General features: G+C 37.9%; 1 protein-coding gene across 2 annotated transcripts in view; it reads right to left on the bottom strand.

The window, feature by feature from the left end:
- Positions 1-4249, bottom strand: part of Celf2 (CUGBP Elav-like family member 2) — a 502138-nt gene extending 497889 nt beyond the window's left edge. Inside the window, exon 1 of one of the 2 annotated variants that reach the window (XM_076832242.1) lies at positions 4179-4249. In XM_076832242.1, the coding sequence (XP_076688357.1) occupies positions 4179-4213 (35 nt within the window). In that variant the 5' untranslated portion in view covers positions 4214-4249. Of the gene's footprint in view, positions 1-2215; positions 2385-4178 lie in introns of those variants that run through there. The other variant, XM_076832240.1, reaches the window with a different exon arrangement.
- Positions 4250-16272: the final 12023 nt, after the last annotated feature.

Raw genomic sequence — 16272 nt, 5'->3', positions numbered from 1 at the left:
CCCATTTCTCTGGATTTCTAAAGCATTTTATTGACACAACTCATATCACAGACAACCCTGGGTGGCCTTAGAGCATACCACTCCCTGCTGATAGATCGCCCATTCATAAGTTGTGTTGCATCTTTGCTATTCCTATTTATCATAGGCAGAGACTTATTGTTGGTGAGTGAATAGCTCAATGAACCAAAATTAGCCCAAAGGATGCCTTACTTTAAATAACTAAGGGATTTAAAATGCAATTTATAATGCCTTACTTTAGGGAAGGATTACACACAGTTAAAAAAACTGATGGAATCATACTTGCCAAAAGGAGGTGTGGACAGAAGGAACTTAGTGTACCCAGAGCAGTCCGTGTGAAAATGTTTATCTTTCTCAGGTCTTGCCAGTCCAAGTTTGTGAAGCTTAACTTATTGTAGCCATAAAACAAACTTTACTTATATTAGGGACACATTGAAGGGAAGGCCAACAGTATCACCGAGTTTTAAATAGGTGAAGACTGGGGATTATTATCTAAAAAAGGCTCTCAGAAGGCTACATTTTTGAAATTTGTAATCATGGTCAAACACATTTCTAGTGCCAAAGCTTGCCTTATCTACTTGTACAATAATATTAAGCTAATCACTCAAGAAGAATTTTTTGAAAACACTCTTAAGCTATCTTTCGGTTTTAGAAATAGGTTAGTAATTCACTTAAAAGGAGAATAAAACTTATTCTAATAGCTGTACCATCGGAACAATTTGCAAAAGCACTTTACTTTACCATATCTCCATTAAGAGGAAAGTCTAAAGATACAAACAAAAATATCACTGAAAGACCCATAAAAATGATTGTGCCTTTTCACCAAGAAATCCTGTGAATTTTTTAAGAAAAATAAAAAGCTATAGATGCAAAGATGTTCATTGTGTTGGTACTACAAACCAAAGACTGGAAACAATCTAAATATTCAACAAACAGGATAATTTAGCAAACAAATGTACACCAATATAATGGTGTTTTCTTTAGTCCTTAAAATTAGGATTATGAAATATGGGCAGAAACATGGAAACATGTTAATTGGAAAAGATTATAAAAATCATATATTACACGATGTACAAAATATGTACACAGAATGTTCTGTAAAGCAAGATGCAAGCATTTAAAAAAGAAAATAAGATAGGCATTGGTCCTTATTCTTTTATTTGCTCTTTTCTATTAATGTTGCTTGAAAAAGTAATAAAATTAGAAAAACACTAAGGCAGAACTCACAAAAGGGAAGAAAGAAATTAGCAAATGAATGCCAGAAAAATGGTAGGAAAAGGAGGTCCCAGTAATATGTCTGCTTTTGTTCATTTGCATTCCTTACTTGGGTTCTGCTCTACCTCTTATGACACCATTTTTTGGAGACAGGTATTTATTTGGCCAAACATGAGATTGTATAGAACTGCTTTTAATCAGAATCCTTCAATTTAACGTTTTTATATTTTAAAAACTGCCCCAAATACTTTCACTGAGAAATACCAGTTAGCATTAAGTCAAATCTACCAATTCATTTGGATTCTACCAGAAGCATCAGCTTACACTCACGTGGGATGACACATGAACTTGGGCCACTTTGAGCTCCTGGGATCTAAGCTCTTGGGCCTCTGAGACACGAAGAGGCTAGAGTTCACCTTTAAAGGTGAGAAAGACTTCATTTCATAAATCCGACTCTTCCATTTTAAGGCCCACTCTTTTGTAGACACTGTTTTTCCAAATCAGACCTGGGAGTGGGAGGCGAGGGAAGAGGTCACAGGAGGAAACCAAATTTCCACAGACTCTCTTCAAGGAGGAGCCCTAGGGAGGTTTTTGTGACCAAGTCCACTTTTTCTACCCGAAGTCCCAGAAAGTTTGCCACATTCCACCTGGGGTCCCTTCAGTGTCCCTTGAAGCCCAATAATTAAATAGTCGGAACCCCAGCTGCGAGCGAGGGTCTGAATCACTAAAACAGGGCTGCGCTCCATTATTACCCAGGCATCTGCATCCCCTCCTCCAGGGCGGCTCAGGACTGCACGTTCCCTGCCTCCCCCATCTGCTGGAAGTTGTCTCGGTGTCAACACGGTATTCCTCCCACCGGAGGTGCCTGTCACTCAGCCCACCGCGGGGCTCTGCGCGAACCGGCTCCGCTCAGCCGCGGTGGGGGCGGGCAGGAACTTGGCCGTGAACTGAGACAGCGGGAGAGAAAGCCGAGCGGGCCTACCTTAAAACTTTCCAGTCTCTCAGGGGATCCAAGTCAGAGATTAGGGAAACCATTGTCTAAGAGGCGGCTGCGAGCGGATCCGGAGAGGAGAGAGGGGACCAGGACCGGGTGACGACGGGGACGCGGCACCCGCTGGGCTCTGGCCGGAGCGAGCGGCGCCCGGCGCGGCTCTTCCTCCTTCCAGGACTGATAAGCGCTTGTCCTGGCTTCTCTCCACCCTCGGAATCAATCTTGCGCTATATTACTTCCCAGCCCCGCTCCAGTTCCGCACGCCACCTTTTAAAGCCCCTGTAATCTGCTCCAACTGATCAAATTTGACCTTTTTGTAGCCCACTTTATTCCAAGCACAGCTCTGAGTTAAATCTCTCTTTATTAACACCGTCCTCCTTGGCTTTCTTTTGGAACAAACACAAATCAAGCCTGAAGCCTCCAGCCTTTACCAGCAATCATTTACAGATTACTGCAAGCTGCAGTCTTCTCCCCCTTTGGGGTGTTTCTCCTGCCTCTGAAATTTTGCTTTCATATTCCTGTCAGAGGCTGGTTCGGTTGCTTTCTTCCTTTTCTTCTCGGCTTAGATTCTGGGACGCCGACACTGGGGCTTAGAGCTTCCCTTGGAGCCTGTAACTACATTTCTGTTAGGATTTCTTTTTTTTTTTAAAAGTAATTTGGAGCCAGGCTGCTAACAAGCTAGAATTTACTGTGTGTTTTGCAGTGGAGATTTTCCTACAGTGTTTTTGCCCCCTCCTTTCTTTTTTGTGCTTTTAAATAACAGGAAAGGGGTTTGAAATGTATGATCTTTCTAAACATGGCAAGAAGGTGTGGGCTTCTCCCTCCACTTGTGTCTTTTGTCCTTTACACAAAACCAAACATGCTTTCAGTGATCATCTGAATTTGTGCATAACAGATGTTAAAACATACCCGGAGCAGTATTGTTTTCCTAGGGTGTCCACGGTTCATCTCTCATCCCTCCGGACCCATGCGGGTTCTTTGTGAAAACACTGATATCTGATTTTCATAAGCACTGCCTCTTATGCATGGTTCCATTTTCCCCCCGGAGGGTCCTGGTTCTAGCTAATCCCTCTGCAACCCAACCTCTTCCTCCTGTCCTCTTGGGGTCCAGGAATTAGACACCCTTCAAATCAACTGGTGCAATTTCCATGCCATGTCACTCAGACTACCAAGATGTTTGTTGTAGATGCATGCCACGTGAGCTCTCCTTGGCATTCTTTCTTTATGGCAAATTCTACTTTTTTCTCACATTTATTTTCAAAGGAAAATTTTAGATCATTACCATAAATGGAAATGCAGCTTCACTGGTCTTTGGTAGAAGGGAACTTCAGGCAACAAGGAAGAGAAAACAATTACTTTTGTGCCTAGTTACAAAGACCAGATGAAGGCTCTGATAGGGGTCCTTTTCCTTTGTTGAAAAGACAAAGTTTGGAGGCTGGAAATGTTAGCCAGGGGTAGAAGTCTTGCCTAGACTGTGTAAGGCCCTGGGTTCCATCCCTAGTATTAAAGGAAAAAAAAAAAAAAAAAGTGGGGGGTGGGGTTCAAGTAAGTAAGGATACATCAGGACACACTTTTCCCAGCAGGACACTTCCCTCAGGAGGAAAGGTGAAAGGTGTATAGAGAACATGGTGACCCAATGTTTTGAAATGTCCATACTACTTAAGATCATCAGGAAGGACTAATGGGGATCCCACTTTCTTGCCTTTAGGTAAAACCCACCAAGAAAGAGAATCTGGGTTCTTTGCTTTTGGAAGCAATTTGCTCTTATTGTCAGGAGGTTCTGGTCTCTCCCTCACACAGCATTTGAATCCCTTCCCTATTATCCTGTACCCTAAACTTAAAATAGCCAGTGGATCCTCAGTTTAGATTTGCTTTCTCTTTGTCAATCTTATCTGCTCTCCTTAAGGCTGAGAATGACACTATCTTTATACCAAAATTAAAAGAGAGTTCATACCTTGTGCAAAAATCATTGCCTCTCTGGGGCTTCATGCTTCTTCCTGGGCTGTCTTTGCTATCCCACTGTGAATCTTGGGCCACTGAACAATCATGTGTAAACATTTACATAACACTTTGAATCCCCAAGGACTTCACCAAATGTGGATGATAATAATAGTTTTTATATAGAGTGTACCTCCAAAGGGTTCTGAGGGCTCAGATAATTAATAAAATATTTCCCCTTTAAAAATTAGAGAGAGGAAAACAAAAGATTATAATGAAATAGTTTCTACAACTATAATGACATCATCATTATCATTAGTCCACTGTGCCATGGAGACTCAGGACTTGGGAAGAGAGAAAAAGGAGTCCTTAACGCTTGGAGTTCAGGGTTAATGAGCAAAGGGGGAGGGTTTGGGCTTTAGGCCAAAGGACAAAAGGACCAGCCAATCCTTGTAAGTTATGAAATACTACTTTAGGGCAGTAGTAAAAACTTTTTAAAGGAAGTAAGTAGAATCTTTCCTTCAAGTAAACCCTTGCAGCACATCTAAAAGTAAGAAACAGATAATAGCTGAAAAACATTATCACGTACAGGAACTGTTCTAGTTTCTAGGTGCATTTACTCATTCACTCCTCAGAGGAAAGTGACCAGTGGCACTCTCATTTTGTCAATGTAAATGAGGACTTTTCAGTATGGAGACATTAAGCACCTGACCTGGGCTCCAGGGGTTAGAACTTAGCAGGAACACCTGTGGAGCTCACCTGAGCAAACACTGCTGGATATTCCCTTCCTCTGACAGAGCACCTTTGCCTAGGGCTGGATTGGAGTCTGGAGGTTAGGGGCCAGTAAGAGGCATCCTAGAAGTTTCTCCTTTCTACTCCTTAAGCACCATAGAGATCTGAACTTGGGAGAACATCATATGAAACTCGCTTTCTCCAAGTACTTGCAGGTGAAGGAGAGGAATGATCTTTTAAAAGATGCATTGCACCCTAAGAAGGATGGAGATTTGACTCCTAACTCTGAGGTCCTATTATCTTCTCACATGCTCTGGATATGAACTTCACACTTTTATGTACTCTAAATTTTCTTCTTCTGTTTCCCTGAAGGATTCCATTCCTGATTCCAATGGATCATACCAAATGGATCCATTTTCTACTAAGAAATAGGCCATTGGAATGATTAATTATCTTCAAATATGAGGGTGCTTACTAAAACAAAAGTGTTGCCCTGTTTGAAACTGAGCCAACTATATATAACACAGCAAGGCAACAAGAAAATTTCTGCTCATAAAAATAAAAAAATTAAAAAAAAAAGCTGAGTTCAGCCTTGAGAAATTTGGGGGAAAAATGTAATTTTCCTTTCTGTGACTAAATGATAGTTTACTCTTCCCATGTGAGATTTCATTTTTTTCTGTCTTATTTTTTCTCAATTTTGATATACTTACCCCTTTACAACAAAATTTTGTTGTTGCTTATAATGGTTCAACAGCAGCTCCCCTGAGAGTTTCCTATTGGTTGAGCTCTATGCACTTAAAGTAATGTACATGATTGCCTACTATTCCCATTAACAAATTTCGTAACTTTCCCTTTAACTAAAATTTCTGTAACACTCCCTCCTTCTCTCTTTGGTTTCTTCAGTTAAAAAGATAAACAAAGACAAAACAAAACAAATCAGTACTACAACCCAATTCTAAGCAAAGAGGAAACCTACTATTTGTCCCTCCCACAAACAAACTCCTATGAACATGTGGTTTCTATCCATATTGGGATTAGAGTCATGGTGACAGCACATAGAAATGCAGAGTCTCAGTTAGGAAATGACAGCAGCAGCCCAGGAATCTGCATTGCCCACCAGGCCATGGCAGAGGACACCCTGGGAAATGCTGGTACAGAAGGGGAGAGTGGGCAGGCAGGACATTTACCCTGGTTCCATAGTATACCTGGTGGATTTTCATATGGTTATGGAAGATCTCATTGGAAAAAGACTAGGAACTCATCCTATGTGTTAATAAAGGATCAGGAAACACCTAAAAGCATGAGTTAGCTAAATAAAGCAAGTAAAAAGTGTTTCCCATCAGCTGTAAGTTAAGCCAAATCGGTCATAAGACTTTAGGAAGGTAAGTATGATGTCTTTGTACAGTTTCTCTCTCACAAAATGTCTAAGTTCCTGGTAGCAGGAATTTTTTTTTTTTTTTTAAGTATTTTGCAAGGAAAAAAAAAATGAAATTTTCTTTTCTTTTTTCCTATCTAAGTTCATTTCCATTTCTGACAAAGCGAAGTTTCTTTCTAGGTATCTGATTATGCTACATTTACTTTCTTTCTTTCTTTTTGATTTTGGTTTTGTTATGGGAACGTTTGCTTCAACCTGTTTGTTCCTGATTCTGTTACTTCCTGATAAAGATTCTTTCCCAATTTTCTTGTCTCAGCCTTTTCTTCATAGTTCCTGCTCTCACTTTCTCTTCAAGTGGGTAGTTCTCTCCTTTTAAGAATGTGGAATGAGTAATTGGAAATGCACTCGGCTGCTGTAAAGGAAGCTTTCCTGGTCTTGTTGATGTGCCAAAGTTTTAAAGTTGACAGATGGAAGGAGCTAAGAAATGCCTGCACTTGTTCTTGACCCTGGAAATAGGATGCAGTTTAACATGCTTCTCATAGCAGACCCACAGTGTGGCAACAATGACAGAGTAGCCAGATAAAATACAGCACCCCCAGTTGAAGTTGCATCTCAGGGAAACAGGGAATAAGTAAGCCTCCAAATATTGTATGAGACATACTAAAAATTTCTAGTTGCTTTTAATGTGAAATGCAACTTTAACTGTGTGTCCTGTGTTTTTATTAGCTGGCAACCCTATGCTCGATTGATTTTTAAATAAAAAACCAACAGCAGTATGATCATTATTTTTCATTTATGGAAGTCTATGAAGGTATCCTTGATGGTATTAACAAAGCATCTAAATACACGTATTTGTCCTTAGAGTTTTTTATTATGTTAGTTGTTGTAAACTAAACATAAGAAGCCCCGTTTAAGGTTGCTTTTTGAATAGTGATGATTTAAAGGTTATATCTTCAAATACTAGGAATTGGGGAATTCCACTCATCCTTCCTGTCCTAAAATTAGCTACTTAAATATATTTTTAAAGTGTTGGTAATGCTGATATGTTGAGAACACTGAAGCTCACATTTTGTAAAATAAGGTGACATCTTTTTATTCTATTTATTTCATTCAGAATGGTGTCAGTTGTCTACCTGGTGTGTCTCTCAGCTACTCTGATGGCTGAGGCAGGAAGATGACTTAAGTCCAGGAGTTCAAGGCTGGCCTGGGCAACATCGCAAGAACTTTGCCATATATATATATATAATGTTAGTTATATATATATAACTTATATACATATATAATGTTAGTTATATATATATAACTAATATATATATAATGTTGGTTCTATATATATATATAGAACTAACATAATTGCAATGTTTTCATGCTTTTGCACCAAGCCACAGCTCCTACTGTAAGAAATCAGTACCTGAATAGTTAGCCATTAATCTTCAGTTACGTAAAACGTGTATTGTTGTGTATTGTACATATCCTGACTTTAATGATGTCTATAGAGACAAACTTCCAAAGATGGCTTTTTTTCTTTTTCTTTTTTAGATAAATGAATGTAACTTTAATGGAATTTCAAGTGCTTTCCTGTTTTTCCCACAGTACAACACCTGATACAATGAAAAGCCTATGAACAAAGATGAGTTTTGGTGCTTCGTCAATAACTGGAGAATTGCTATTATGGGACACTTCATAAACTAAAAAAAAAAAAAAAAATTCTTAAGAGTCTCCAAAGAGATAGCTTCAAAACCTGCTAAGCATAGTGAAAAACTCAATGTGTTATTATATGGATTAGTATATTTCCACTGGTGCTAAGACCCTCCTAACAATTGGGAAGGGATGCTTTTCTCATTTGGAATCTCCGTCAGCAGAACAGGAGGGCAAAACAGAGCAGAACCGGAGGATGGGAATGTTGGGTCTTTGCCAGGCATATTTTAAAAGTGAGAAAGAAAGAGAAGGAGGAGGTTCAAACCAGCCGGCTGTTTTTCATGCCATTCAAAGGAATCACAGGCCAAATTCAGTACTTCCAGTAGGGGGAAAAAAACATAGAGCTTTAACTCCTGTTCTGCCATGGCAGATGAGATTTTCAAAGCTACGTAATGTTCTAACTTTTAGTCTGCCTTTGTTAGCATTCACATCTTATACCAACAGGGACCAGGAATGCCCAGAGGGAAGAGGGGTTGTTCAGAGGTTCCGTATCAAAGGCCTTCGAAGAGAACCTGAAACTCAGATCATACTATCTTTTTGTTTGTTTTTCTTTAAAAGGCAGATTGAGGTTTTGCTGGGTTTTTCAGGCTTAATGACAGGACTCCTCACTGGCTTAAAGAGGGAAATCTGAGTTTTAGAGGAAAGCCCCACGTCGTGGCCATGTTGCAGTCAATGGAACACCAGCAGTGTTGGCTCGGAGAGGATTGCCTACCTGGAAGACCTTCCTTGAGTCATCAAGAGAAAAGGGTGGTCTTCCATGACTACCACCCAAGAGACCAGCAGACCTGAGTGCAAAGGAAAGTGCAACAGACTCACCGGAAGATAGAGAGCTAAACAGCCACTGTTAATTTAATCCAAGTGGTAACTACACCAAAGGACAATATTGAGCATGGGATAAAGTATTTATTTAGCAACCAAATGATCCATTCAGTATGCCAAGCATTTCTCCATTTGTCTGCCTGGCCAGGCAGTACTTCCTACTGTGGAGGAGCAGCTATTTCCTCCCTTCTTCCTTGCTTTTAAAAAAATCTTCGATATGTTGCAAACTAATACTTTTGTAAAATACAATAAAATTGAATTGCTAAAACAAAGACAATGAAAGCTAATTCATACCAAATATAAAAAACATTTTTAGAAAGAAAATTAGATTAACAGCCATTAAATTACTCCACCAAATGGGGGGGGCCTTGATGAAAATTATTCAACAACAATAAGCAAACAATTTACACAGACTTTTAGAGAAGAATTTTAGGATCTACACTGAACTAGGTCCTTTGAGATCTAAGGTAGATTCCATTATAATCTTTGTTTTACAGGTGAGGAAACCAAAACAGAGAGGAGAAATGATCACTGTAGTTAGGAAATGGCTTACGCCAGATTTGGGTCCAGGTGATCCAGCTTCAGTCACACTTCTGCTGATTATATAAGGAGAACCTTCTGATTAACAATCAGAAAGGACAATAAAGGATTTTTGGAATCATAAGTATAATTCAAATGGACAATTAAGTGAATGAGCAGTTGTGATTTTAATAAACTGTTTTAATAAACTGAAACTATTTAATTTATAGATCAAGGCAGAGGGCAGAAACCACAGGTTTATTCCTAGATCACTGGAAGATCATTGTTTGTCTGTTTGTCCCTCCTTAAAAATCCACATTTCTTCTGGTCCTTTCTGAGCAAGGCAACTATAGCAATGATGGCGTCTTGCTTGCCTTTGTACTTTCCTTTGTAAATAGCCATCTCTAATTAGTCCTTTATAGGAGAATGTAACTCCCACTTGAACCCTCATGTATGTGTTGTCTATCTATACTCTACTGGAGTTTACAAAAGGATTAAAGGTCTTTGAGTGTGTGGGCAACAGAAACCATACAAATACTTCTGGAGTCCAGAGGGGGATTTCTATTTGCCATATAAAAATCAAAATCTACATGCATGTGAGTTCTATTATGGAGACATTCTCAAGGGCAAGAGAGACCTCTCCAGACAATAATTATAGTAGGGTTCCATTGGCACAAAATTTAGCAAGTACATCACTGGCATAGAATATGGCCCTCAGTGTTTATACCAGTACTGGAAAAGAAAAACTGATCTAAAAGAACACTGAGAACAGAAAAGTATTATTCCATTAATGTTATCATGAGAACTGTAAGGAGATAAAAAAAAATATTAGATCAAGGGGGGAAAAAAGGGAGAGAATTGAATTACAGCAGATGGGGTAGAGAGAGAAGATGGGAGGGGAGGGGAGGGGGCATAGATAGTAGGGGATAGGAAAGGTAGCAGAATACAACAGTTACTAATATGGCATTATGTAAAAATGTGGATGTGTAACCAATGTGATTCTTCAATCTGTATTTGGGATAAAAATGGGAGTTCATAACCCACTTGAATCAAATGTATGAAAGATGATATGTAAAGAGTTTTGTAATGTTTTGAACAACCAATAAAAAAATTAGATCCTCAGTTCATATTAAAAACCAAAATAAATACCAGGCAGTTTGAATAGTTAAATGTAAAAATAAAACCATTAAAAGGTTGGGGGGGGGGAGCGGAATATAAGGATGATAAACCTTTTTTTTTTTTTGGATACCGGGGATTAAACTCAGGAGTACTCAACCACTGAGCACATCCCCAGCCCTATTTTGTATTTTATTTAGAGACAGAGTTTCACTGAGTTACTACTTAGTGCTTTGCTTTTGCTGAGGCTGGCTTTGATCTTGTGATCCTCCTATCTCAGCCTCCCAAGCCTCTGGGATTACAGGCATATGCTACTGCAAGCTTTGTCTTGGTAATTTCACTTCTGGCTTTTAAGTAAAAACAATTGTAAAGGGAAATCTTAAATAAAAAGTGATTATTAAAATTATGAAGAAAACTCTTCCATGTTTTAGTTCATAAAAATTCATTTGTTAGAAACAAATTTTAAATATAACATTTAAAATATGAAAGGCAAATTAAGAAAAATATAGGTCTATAAAAGAGGAAAATCTTATTGATAATAAAAAAAATGCATGCAGATGCTAAAACCAGAAAATTTAAAGAAGGAAATTAAAATGGAACCATGCATACAAAAACTATCTCTGTAAGAACCAAAGGAATACATTAAAATTAGACATAGCATTTCACTCATTAAATTGGTGAAGACCTTTAAATGATTATACGAAAAGGATAAATGAGAGAGAAGAAAATGAGCCCACACATATGGCTGGTGAGGATTGAATTTGTTCTCTGGAAGGAAATTTGGTAATAGGTATCAAATTTTTAAAAAATTCTTCTTATTACATCTAGAAGTTTTGTTTCTAAAAGTTACCTTTTAAATAGATTTCTGTAGCAGGATATTCATGGAAGTACTAATTATAATAATGTTATTAAGGGCAAATGTCCATCAAGTTAAGATGTATTAAACACATATATACATACAATGTCATATCTGTAAAATGGGATATTAGGAAGTCATCAAAAATATTTTTTGGGGCTGGGGATATAGCTCAGTTGGTAGAGTGCTTGCCTTGCATTCACAAGGCCCTGGGTTCAATCCCCAGCACCACACACACACACACACACACACACACACACACAATAATAGTAAAAATTAAAAAAAATATAAAAAAGAATAACATAAAGGCAGGACATAACATGTTATGTAGAATGTGATATCAGTATTTTAGTTTGCTACCAGGGGTTGCAAGTTCAATTGCTCACACTTGGCAGAGACAGAGATAGCACATAGTGTAAAGCAGACAGGAAATTAGCCTATTAGACTGGAATGACCTTCCTTTCTCTTATTTTGCTGAAACAGTCATCTTGGTCTAGTTTTCTCTTCACAATTATACCTCCCATCCCAACATTGTCCTTAGTTCTTTTCTCCCATTCTTATTGAAGACCAGACACAGAAAAGTATGCCTAGTGTAAGAAAGTACATGGCTGGCAAAGAAACTCAACATCAAGTGTCAGACAGGAGGAACAAGAAGTAGAGGAGAAGGCAAAGTGAAGGAAGAGCTCTCTGAAAGCAGCAACTCCATCAGCTCTAAACTATTCTTGCCATGACACCTGGCCAGACCTTGCACTTTATTCAGGAATGGCAGAAATCCTATTTTTTAATGTGAATTTTGATTTTAAATTATTGATTATATGTTTGTACACACACACACACACACACATATGCACAACTCCAAACAAACTATAACGAGGGGCTTCAAGTTTGTGACTGCTAACGTTCACACTTAAATACATGAATGGGAAAAAAGATCAGAAAGAAATAGGAAAAAAATGATACAAGTATTGGCATCATTTTAGTTATTTGTGTATCATTTTCTTTACATTGCTTCTATTTCTAAGTTCTTTCATTGAATTTTGTTTTGTAATCAGAAAAGTATGACCTCCTCTCGGTATTTAATCATTCTGGGAAATACAAAGTAGTTTAAGTCCTCTAGTAGTATATTTTCTATGACTATAACAAAATGCCTGAAACTGGGTAGCTTATAAACAAATTCGCAGTTTTGGAGGCTGATAGTCTAAACAGCATGGTGGTGGCTCTGGTGAGCACACCTCTGGCTGTATCACCTCATGGTGGATAACCACATCACAGTGGTATGAGTATATGCATGTGGGAAAGGTCATCGGGCAAGACAGGAAGCTAGAGTAAAGAGAAGCTCTCTTAAAACAACTTGCTTTTAAGAGAACCAAGTTAGTGTGGCGCAAGAATAACCTTTGTCCCTTCCAAGGCTCTACCCATTGTCCCCATTCAGCTCCATCTTTTAAAGATCCCACCTCCTAAGCACCGTTATAGTGAGGATTAGCCTCCAATACATGAAACCTTGGGTGAAAAACCACAGCAAGTCATATTTTGAAGTCTGCCTCTGATTTTATTTTTTAAAATATAGCCATACATTTACATTTTTTGTAGATAATGTTATTAGTTACAAAATCATGATTTCTAAGCTGTCAGGAGCTTCTTTGAAAAACAAGAGTCCAAAAATTTTGTCTCATTTTTTTTTGCTCCCTTCTGGCTTTATTTTACTCTAAAATAAATCCTCACAGGCTTTTTTTTTTTTTTTGGCCTAATTTCAGCTGCATTTTCTTTTCTCCTTTAAATCATATTTCCCCTCAATTATATCTAGGTGATGTTAAGCAATTTTCTAATCTAGCAGTAGAGTTCATTGATGATTCAATTTTGGCAGTGTACTGGCTACAGTTTCTTTTGCTCTATAAAATATTAGGGCATTCCATAATTGAGCAGGTATGGCTTTTGAACTAGAAAAGGAAGCTTTAAGGTTTAAGCCAGCACTGCCATGCCCTCTCTTGGACACATGCTTCTCTGGATAGTTGCCTTACAGAAAGGGATTAAAAAAAGAAAAGTCAATGTAGCCAGCCCGTACCGTACTCAATCTAGGAAAAAAAGAATTTAACAGGCTCAGCTGATTGAGGGTAATGATAAAGTAACTGGCAAAACTACAAAGCTCTCTTTTTATGTAGGGACAAAGAATACTTTTCACAAAGCTCAAAATAAATTAATTACAGCATCATTGCAGCATATGCCCAATATTCTGGACGCGCTTCTAGGAGCTGGTTCCTTATATATTTAAGTGGGGAGTTTTCCTGCGAAACATGCTGGTCTGACCATTTTTTCTCTTACTTATGAATCTTGACTTTTATGAAACTGGGGAAAACAATGAGACAAGAATCTGGGATTCATTTTTAACCAGCCATTGTTTTTCTAATTTCTCTATTGTACTATAAGCATGTTCTGTTTTAAAAAGGTACTAAATAAAAAAAGAAAATGAAAATTGTTCAAATGATAACAGCAAAGAAAACAGCTGTATCCTTGCTGCTAGGTTGGCATTACTGGACTAGGAAACATTATAATTCATTTTCAAAGGAAGTCTTGATATAATAACCTTTAAAATGAGAATTTTTTTTTTTAGTGTGCGATATCAAACCTTAAGGGCTTTCTTCTCACTGAAGCATTAAAAAATGAGAATTCTGATTTCTTGTTGACAATGTTTAAATGAATATGTCAGTTTATAATTAGAAATGAAAGGGGGAACTTTTATAACTGAATATTTAACACATATTAAAATTATAACACAAAGCACATAATTCTTGTCCCATTTCCTCCCTGCTTTCTTTTTACAAAGTAGGAATCTCGAATTATTCACTTGCAATCTTAAAATAGTTTTCTGAGATGATGAGTTCAGCAAGAAGGAAGGAAGATGAGACAGTATTCTATAGCTTTCCTTTCAGTGCTTTTCTCTGTGTGTATCTGTGTATATTTACATTTGTTACCAGAACATAATCCTTATAGGAAAATGAAGATTGACGGGAGCAGAGGTGTATGTTTCCTGAAGAGGCAGGTAGAGAGAGGTTACATTCACAATGTTTATGATTTCCATGTTGCTTAACTATGTAGGAACACTTTGTCTTTTTCTTGTGTAATATCACCTCTCCAGTGAGATGGCATACCACTTGGTCAGGATGAAAATATATTTATCCATCTATCTCTTTACTTCTCTGTGACCTCATACAAATAAGGTGATCTATTTGTTTTCTGTTGATTTGATTTCCATTCTTTGAGTCACAGAGTACAGAAAAGTTGTAAATAGCAGATTGAGTAATATAGATATGTGTATTAGTTAGCTTTTCATTGCTATAACCAAAATACCTGACAAAAACAACTTAGAGGAGGAAACGTTTATTTGGGACTCATAGTTTCAGAGGTCTCAGTCCATGCTTGCCTGACTCCATTGCTCTGGGCCTATAGATTACATCATAGTGTAAGAGCAAAGTGGAGGAAGGCTGTTCAGTTCATGGTAGCCAGGACACAGAGAAGAGAGAGAAACCAGGGACAAAATAGAATTCCTGAGAGCATGCACCCAGTGACCTATTTTCTTTAGCCACTCCCCATGAGTTCTCTTACCATCATGTAACCCATTCAAATTATTAATCCACCAAGAGAATTAATTCACTGATTAGGTTATAGCTCTCATGATCAATCATTTTTCCTCTGAATATTCCCACATTGCTACATAAGCCATGTGGGATATATCTCATATCAAAACCATAAAAATGTGTTTCAAGGTTTCTGCTCTATAACTTCCTTTTAGAAGAATTAAGACTCCATAGGACTTTTTTTTAAAGATGGATCAAAAAAGCATGATTGGAAACTTTTTATCATTTAGACCTACATTGTGATTGACCAATTGTGTGCTTTCCTGTAGCTTTGATCATCTTTATTGACCCCTGTAAAGACCAAGACCACATTTTTATTAGTTCAATCAACTTATGTTGATTCCATAGGTATTTTATTGTGAATATTGCTACAACAAACATAGTAGTGCAGATTTCTCTTTGACATACTGATTTCATTTGAAACTTCCAGGTGATATTAATATGCAGGGTGGTTTGGGGACCACTGCACTACACAGATTTCTCTATTGCTCACCACAAGAATCCTGATAAAGACTGGCTGCAACAGAAACCTGAGTCAAATGCATATGACCCCAGTGATTTTGCATATGCAAAGTTTTGGAATATTTATTTTATACTCGACAGTAACCCTTTTAGATGTTTTCATAATACAAAATGCAGTGGTATTTGAGTTGAAAAACTTAAGACCATATAATTAAACACTTTGAATTGCAGTGTTTTTCAATTGTAGTTGAACACTTTTGGTTGAAAGTATTCATGGAACCAAGCCTGCCAATATGAAATCTGGCAGAAGAGATAAAGGTGTAAGGAGAGCAGGTACCCACACACCATTAGCCTCCCTTACATCTGAATTCCAGAAACAGTTTGCAGTTGTGACCTCATTTTGCTCCAGGACAGCCCTGCTGGAGTCTATAAACATGGTTGCTCAGAATTTAACTGCAGGGCATCCGAGTCTTCTGGAAATATACCTAACTAATTTCCTGTAGTTATTGAAAGTATCATAAATGGAGCAGCTTAAAACCTGAAATCTGTCATCTCGTAGTTCTGGAGATTAGAAGTTTTTTCCTTCTGAGGGCTATGAGGAATAATCTGTCCCAGGATTCTTTCTAGATTCTGGAGACTCAGACATTTGTTGGCTTGTAGATGGCCGTCTTCTACCTGTGTTTTCACATTGTCTTTCCCCTGTACATACCTGTACCTGTCTCTGTGGTTGAATTTCCCCCTTTTATAATGATAGTCCTATTGGATTGAGTCCTACTCTAATGATTACAACTTAACTTGGTCATCTGCAAAGATTCAACTTCAGATAAGGTTGTATTTACTGGTACTGGGGGTTAGGACTTCAATAACTTGCCAGGGGACATAATTCAGTAAATACTTTCTG

Source organism: Callospermophilus lateralis, chromosome 13, assembly GCF_048772815.1.
Source record: "Callospermophilus lateralis isolate mCalLat2 chromosome 13, mCalLat2.hap1, whole genome shotgun sequence".
NCBI classification, from domain to species: domain Eukaryota; kingdom Metazoa; phylum Chordata; class Mammalia; order Rodentia; family Sciuridae; genus Callospermophilus; species Callospermophilus lateralis.
The sequence above is the reverse complement of the archived record's forward strand: the minus strand, read 5'-3'. Positions and strand labels throughout refer to the sequence as shown.